The 8,252-nt window shown below is 40.7% G+C and overlaps 1 protein-coding gene across 1 annotated transcript; it reads right to left on the bottom strand.

Moving 5' to 3' along the window:
- Positions 1-858: 858 nt before the first annotated feature.
- On the bottom strand, positions 859-7,164 carry T265_09683 (hypothetical protein; the record flags this gene model as incomplete). Its single annotated transcript, XM_009175838.1, has 5 exons — positions 859-1,080; positions 1,564-1,685; positions 6,079-6,176; positions 6,235-6,350; positions 6,970-7,164. The coding sequence occupies 5 exons, from the start codon at positions 7,162-7,164 to the stop codon at positions 859-861; spliced, it is 753 nt and encodes a 250-aa protein (XP_009174102.1).
- Positions 7,165-8,252: the final 1,088 nt, after the last annotated feature.

Below are 8,252 nucleotides of genomic sequence, written 5' to 3'. Positions count from 1 at the left end.
CAAATCGATTCAGTTAGCTTCTTCCTCACTCCTAAAATCCAGTTAAAAACTCCTGCAAGATGCCTCCGCTTCCTTCTCTTGGTAAACCAATCTAATGTGTATCTAAGAATCTCACTATTTTGTCGCATCTTGGTGTGACACAATCACATAGGTGTCAGTTTGATAAGAGGACAACGTTTCCAGTGTGCGTCGGCGTGCAACAATAAAGGCGTTTGCCGCCATTCCAAAGGGCATTCGTACCATACAGTTGGAAACGTTGCTTTAACATTTGGTCTAAAAACAATCTGTGACGTCAGAAAACGACGAAAACAGATCAAACGATGTATCAGCTCATTGTGTTGCTCACATAGTCTACACGAGAAAATTCGTCACATCACGTACAGTGCAGGTGATTTAGGTCAGCACTCGACTAACCAGTATTTACGTCATCCTACACAGGGAATGCATCCAACAGACTGAGGTAAATTCCGGTGAATTCATTCGGGTCATCACACCGTACTACCGCGCTGAGTATCTTAACCGATTGTCTTAGTTGATATTTGGTTTTGTGAAGACTGTTTCCAGTTTGGCCAGTTTCCTGATAATGGTTTGAGGTTGCCGTTTATTTGACTTGATTACATAGTAATGGGTAATATGGGTCGTGAGGTGTCGAAGAGTTTTCAGCAACTTTGTGAGTAGTTTGCTTTAGGAAAATATACTGCGATATCTCGAATATCGTACCAAATGAAACATCAGGCGGCCCATGTGCAGAACATTCAGTTGTAGAATATCATAAACGAGAGATTCAGTTGAGTCTGTGGTGAAAACCAAATTGATTTGCAAATTGGTGTATTTCTCCATAACAATCTAATTTTGGGTTCAAGTAAAACATAAGGTTGATGGAAACTCGGGGACTGGGCCTACCTGATGAGCCCCAAAAAGGACGAAACCGGTCGTGGACTGTGGAAGAGTTTTCAGTAAACTTGTGAGTAGTTTTTTCATAGTAATAGGTTCCTTGGGAGTTGTACAAGCAGTGATCCGAAGTGGAACATTCAGATGTTCTACCATGTATTTGGCGAGAACGAAAAAAGACTTAGTTTGCTGTGAGTGAAAGAAGGTAATCAGATGTAGTTGAACTCTGTGGTGGTCCTAAAAATTCAGATGAGCAATTTCTTGCAGGCGAATCGGAACCTAACTGACGGCGTATGGGATCCGGTTTATAGTTTAATTCTGTTTGCTAGATATAGCCTTTTGCGATTGAGGCTAGTCTGAGCTGGAAAGTCGAGAGGCACAAGACAGCTTTTTGAGGTTTGAACACTCGTCATCCCGGCTAGTAACTTAAGGCTATGCCGTTTGGACCCGAGTGATTCATCCGAAGTCTGATTAACTCACGCGATGACGGAATACAGAGCCGCTCATCCCATCACTCATGTAGTTCACACCGCGAGATCATATGTTGACTGGCCCCCCAGCGACAACTAGTCAGCTGTAAATCTCAACCTGTGTGATGTTCTCTTTTCCGAGATGAGTACTAATTCTTAGTAGACGGATTTGTGTATCTAAATGCCGTCGTTATTTTCATACCAGGATCGCAAACCTGATGGGTGCCGCTTGGTTTTTCAAGGTAGACTGACTTCCATTCACTTCAAAATCACCTCGCGTAACCTTTTGGTCCATGAACGTGGTGATCAACTGAAAGTTCGTGGCTGTGAACGTCACAAGGAATTCATGATGTTCTAATTATATATGCGCTAGAATTCTCGAATTGTAAGTCAGTTTTAAAAGCAGATGAGTCGTTATGCTATCTTGTTTCTCCCACATCACTTTGGGTGTTTTCGTGACTGACGACTAACTTGTTGATAACTTAGTCACATTCTTACTTTTATCACCTAAACAATGACGATGTGACCAACACAAATATTGCTAGAATAAACGAAATCTTCTGAGAATGTGTATTCCAGTGTAATGTTTCTTGAAAGCGGTTTCTATTCACAGCTCTGTAAATGACAGCTAACCGTATAGGCAATCAAAGTGGATTATGAATGCTTCCTTGTTTTGAAACAAACTGTATTCGGTGAAAAGGGTGCTATTCGACTGGGTTTTTTAATTCCAATCGGAAAAATGCAGTCACCTTTCTAACCAGCTGAATTCCTTTGATATTTGTCAGGCGGCAGACAGAGATTTGATAGATGTGGGAACGGGAAGTCCAGGTACATAAAGCATGAACTGGAGTTCCATCTGATGTTGGTCTACTCGAAATACCGACCTCTTATTTACACAGACACCATCTGGCATCAGGAATATACCGACTTCCTTTTCAATGTAGAAGTCACACATGGGGCACTGATAGATATCAGACGCCATTGCACCATGAAGGTGTAAGACAAATCAGCGTGTAGGTGTGAAGGAAAGTAGCAGCTTTCAGTCGCAGAGGCTGAGTTGTCTTTTAACTAGGGAATACGCTCTTTTAGGAGGGAGTTCACTAACTTACCGCTGGTTCAAAGACGAAATCACCAAACACGACCTATTGGATGTTTGCTTTTGCAAGCAACGAGTTCTCTGTAAACCGCAAGCAAGATTCCGGTGTCACAAGACTCCGTAGTGGCTTCTGCTTGGTTTATCGAATCACATGTCATAAGCGAATCAGATTCAGTTAAATCTGGCCTACTTGCTCAAGTTTTTTTGGAGGCGGCTGTCGTCTTCCATAGACTTTGTTGGATCAGCTAGATTCATTCACAATAGTCTGGATAAGTCTAAATATTTGATGTTTGCTTGTTCTTGCTATTAGAATGTTTAAGTTTTGGTTGATTATGTATTTGAAGACCAATAGGTGAACAGCTGTGTCAGAGAGGAATGTAACATGGAACAAACTAACATCCTAGTAAAGTTCACTTCCAACGGGTACCACCCTCTCTCTCCAAAAAACAGGTTTCGAAACGTTTATCACCGATATACATCGTAACCATTCTTTTATAAATTGTACCTCCTAACCAAGGAGACAGTCATACAGTGGCGACCTTCTACTAAAGATTTCGAATGACTCATCATCAAGTCTTATTTTCCGCATTCTGTTGCGGGAGACTGATGAAATTCTATGGAATGAAACGATTTTACTTCTACAAGTTTGTTCCGTGTTGAAGAAATACATTGTAAAAGTCAGTTATCATCAAAAAGAAAGGTTTCATTGGTTGATAATCAGTGGTTGATCATCACCCACCGATGATGTCCCTTCGTTTGATGACAAAATCTTTGCAGCTCGTTTGCCAAGTTCAACAAAGCGATCAATAGTCACCTGATACGCAACCAACAAACTCATCAGAGCTGCTAATATTTCAGTACATTACCAAGGCCCTCTTTGGAGGTCAGTTGAATCCTCCACTGGTATCCTAAAGCAGAATAATGTATAAAATACCTATGTAAGATTTGGGGTTAGGGGATTCTGCTTTCGAACCTATCATCCTAAAATGTATCGTTTAAAATATCCTTGTATATCCATGTTTTGCAACCTTACAAATGGAACCATCGTTTTCTTACTGGTTTGAATTCGTCCGACGGGAAACAGCACCAAGCAAAACGATTGCAGCACAAGAACTAAACACTTCACTGAAGAAACCACGGATTGCTGGAAAAATGTAAGCTGAGGTAATCTCGTTTAGTCAACAATATGATCGCGATAATCCCGTGCAGCGGTCATCACATACTACTTCTACCACAACCCATTTGTTTCAAGAGCGATTCATTTCACTTTTAACGTTTCACAAAGGAGACATTGCCATACATCTGTCTGGAATATAATTTCTCCAAGGGGGACCAAGATTACGGAGTAATAATTGGTCTTCTTCTCAGACTGGCTTTGGTTTTTGAAAATCGCACACCAAGTCGTGACTGGCAGGTAATGGAACTGTCGACTTTTTAAGAGAGTAGCCTCTTGAAGGGTTTCTAAACTAGAGTACCTCAATTGGGTTTTCGCTGTGCGGATTACTCCAGACGAACCGTAAGTATCACACCTTTTGGTAACCAAGATTGGAGCGTCTCAGAATGCAGTTATCAAAAGACTTTAGAACGCACCTTCAAAACCACTACATGAGTATGTGTATACATTATACACAATATAAATGTATAGATATACATGTTTATATGTCTGTGTACATTCTACGTAAATTTTATACTCATATTTACACATCCATAAATACATATTTCCAAATAAGACCTCCATGACAATCTTCTTTGAAAATGTCTTCAATGGACTTATTCTGCGGTCCGATGCCTACTAATTGCTTATCCTTCAGGAAAGACTAGAATGTAGCCTAATTTCACTTTGGAAGAAAACCAGCTGAGGAGAACCCCATGGTGATTTGTGTTTTTGGTAGTATACCGAGTTTAGAGTAATAGGACTTTGCAGGTTTCTTCGAACTTCTTCAGTTCTATGGAATTTGTTCCAGCGCAACGGTGGCTCTAAACGGTGGTGAAAAAGGGCTGCAAACTCCTGAACTCATTCGACAATTACAGTTGTTCCCTCGTGCAGCAATAATACCAAGAGCAAAAGACCACCCTTGAATGCCACCGTGAATCTTTTACTACCCCCATTTGGAACACAAGCCATATTTTCAAAATTTCTGACCGGAAATCAACTACATATTTCTGGACAGGTTTGACTCTTGAATTTGTTTCCTTTTGGTAACCAAGATTGGAGCGTCTCAGAATGCAGTTATCAAAAGACTTTAGAACGCACCTTCAAAACCACTACATGAGTATGTGTATACATTATACACAATATAAATGTATAGATATACATGTTTATATGTCTGTGTACATTCTACGTAAATTTTATACTCATATTTACACATCCATAAATACATATTTCCAAATAAGACCTCCATGACAATCTTCTTTGAAAATGTCTTCAATGGACTTATTCTGCGGTCCGATGCCTACTAATTGCTTATCCTTCAGGAAAGACTAGAATGTAGCCTAACTTCATTTCACTTTAAAACCAGCTGAGGAGAACCCCATGGTGATTTGTGTTTTTGGTAGTATACCGAGTTTAGAGTAATAGGACTTTGCAGGTTTCTTCGAACTTCTTCAGTTCTATGGAATTTGTTCCAGCGCAACGGTGGCTCTAAACGGTGGTGAAAAAGGGCTGCAAACTCCTGAACTCATTCGACAATTACAGTTGTTCCCTCGTGCAGCAATAATACCAAGAGCAAAAGACCACCCTTGAATGCCACCGTGAATCTTTTACTACCCCCATTTGGAACACAAGCCATATTTTCAAAATTTCTGACCGGAAATCAACTACATATTTCTGGACAGGTTTGACTCTTGAATTTGTTTCGCTACTAGAATGGAGAAAAGCCCTTGCTCCCAGAAGGATTCCGTACACTGTACAGACCTGAACTATTTTGACTCACAGACTCATATAAATGGGCTTTGGTGATTCACACACTGCAATGTAACTAAATGAAGCACCGCTTCATTCAAACAGCCTACCTTAGAGGGAGGGGACAGATATCACTCTGAGCTTCATTCTTCACAGTGCCTCTCGAACACTCATGGCGACCACATTGATGAAAATATTGAGCCCTTTTCAGATGATTTCTCTGCTACCTACCCCAACCGAGTGATTCTTCATTGTCCACCTTTTGCGGCTGCGGTTATCTCGGCAGGCAATCATTCTAAACTTGGTAGGGTTGTGAGCACGTTTCAGCTCGCAGAACTCACAAGCAGAAATGCGTGCGTTTGTTCATTCCTGTAAACACAAACGCGCACAAGTAATGTAGAGGTTGATTCACAGTTCAGTACCTGATGTAAAAGGTTTTTCAAATTGCTTACTGATACACCGGCATGAGAATAAACCGGTTGACTTAATGAGAACTCGTTGCTAATCTGGTAATCTCTTACAGACTTTGTAATGTACTGCTCATAAGGTTGCTGAAGATCCATCGACAGCCCACGACCGGTTTCGCCCGTTTTGGGGCTCATCAAGTAGGCGCAGTCCCCGGGTTTCCGTCAACCTAATGTTCTACTTGAAACCAAATTGCACGAAATCAGCGAATATACATTCATTTGCAAACTAATTTGGTTTCCTGAAAAACTCACCTGGAACCCAGCTGAATCTCTCGTTTTTTATGTTCTCAGACAACTGAATATCGTAGCGACTGAAACATGAGGCGGCTTGGTGCAGCACATTCAGTTGCCTGAGGACATCACAAACGAGAGATTCAGCTGGGTTCCAGGTTAGTCTCTCGAAAAAACCGAATTAGTTTTGCAAATGGTGAATATTCGCTTTTACAGACTTCTTTCGAAATTCTGCACTGTAATTGCGTCCTAAACTCATTCGCCTGCATGTTCTCTAGGCAAAATGAATGACACTGGAAGTATTAGGCACAAAAAACAGCTGCTCAGTAAGGCAGTGTCTCCCTGTGAGACAAGGCTTGCGTTTTTAATTATGCCTTCTGTCCGATTCGGTTGACTGATTTCAAATCTAATGGGAATTCTGGCAATGACTGTGAAGAAGCAGAAGTACTTAAAGTTAATTGTCTTTTATTGAGGGGAGTTCTAACGGGGATAGCGTGTATTTTATGTTGGTTTAAGCACTCAGTATGCAACACAGCTCAGATGACAAGAGCATACTACCATAGCTGTAGAGTTTTAACACGAAAAGTCATCTGACTGAGATCCAAGACATAGTTGGCTGGATGAAGTGATGTCGGCTGGTCACTGGATTAGAATTTCTGATGGACGGTCAGAATGGATTGGCTAATATTCATCGATCTTTGTGGTAAATCTTTGATAAACGAAGAAACCCGCAGCAAAATTTGACGAAATTGTATTTTCCGTACGGCCAGTTGAACCTTACGAGGGTGGTGAAAGTGGCAAAGAAGAAAGACGCTTGCTGCATCCGAATAAAAATTGTCTTGCAAGTGAAAACCACCCAGTCGGAATCAAATAAAAAAACAACAAAACGACAGATGGCCACACAACTCTTACCTTCAGACATTGGATGGCTGCATATGTAATGTCAACTGCTGCCAAAGTCTGACCAACAAAGGCAGATCGGGTCTTTTCTAGGTGACCAACTCCATCTAATTTAGAAGGCTTTGTGTGTTCAAGCTTCTGTGAATTCGACTCAGTCTGCATCAGAAGACAAGATACATTAGTAAATTTGAAAATTGTAGTACCCATTCTTCCAGGTAAGCTACTGAATAACCTCTACCAGTGTTTGAGAGTGGCTGAAGTCACTTGGTCAGAAAACATGGCATAACGGCTACATAAAATCCACAGATTTGAGAATTCAAAGCGAGAAAAACTAGCCACCTAGTTGCAGGTACGGTAAGTCATCTAGTTAGTGTTCAATAGAGAAATACTGTCCTACTGGTTATCTATATTTGTTTCGATTTGACGTTCATATTCCATCCCGTGTTGGTTATTGGCCCTGAGTGAGGCAGTAGAGTTATGAATGGAAACAAAACTTAAAGCGGATTTTGTCCAGCCAGAAAATTCGAATAGGTCCTAAAACTGTTTACTTATGGTCGGTTGGGGTGAATTCCTCAATCTGACATCCGGATCACTTGGATAACAATTCAGAGGAGACCGACCGACATTGTCTTCCAACAGCTTAATTGGTTTTCGAGAAATACACTCATTTGCAAATCAATTTGTTTTTCACGAGAGACTCAACTGTATCTCTGGTTTATGATATCCTACAACTAAACGTTCTGCACATGGGCCGCCTCATGATGAATTATTATTTTTTACTGTTAGATCTTGAACCCGTCTTATTGTTCTGAAGACCAGTACCCGCTCCGATGTTGAATTTTTTGTCGTAAGCATTTCGACGCCTGAAAAACACTTTCTATGTTGATCAATTCCAATTCATCAATACATTATACGATCTGTATTAGCTAAGGCAAATCAAGAAGGGCAAAATACTTGACTAAATTGAATATTGTCCATTTCGGTCAAGGCCGTGAAAAAACTTACTGTAAGAAAGCATTATTTTTCGAGAAATACAATCAATTTGGCTTTTTAGAGAGACTCAACTTAATCTCCCGTTCATGATATTCTACAACTAAATATGCTGCACACAGAACGCCTTTCGAATTTCACCAAACTTGTGAGTAGTTTCCTTTATGAAAATATACTGCAGTATCCCGAATATCGTGCTAACTGAATCATGAGGCGACCTGTGTGCAGCACATTCAGTTGTAGAACATCATAAACGGGAGATTCAGTCGAGTCTTTCGAAAGACCAAAATAGTTTGCAAATGCGC

The sequence above is a fragment of the Opisthorchis viverrini genome (assembly GCF_000715545.1).
Source record: "Opisthorchis viverrini unplaced genomic scaffold opera_v5_297, whole genome shotgun sequence".
NCBI classification, from domain to species: domain Eukaryota; kingdom Metazoa; phylum Platyhelminthes; class Trematoda; order Opisthorchiida; family Opisthorchiidae; genus Opisthorchis; species Opisthorchis viverrini.
The sequence above is the reverse complement of the archived record's forward strand: the minus strand, read 5'-3'. Positions and strand labels throughout refer to the sequence as shown.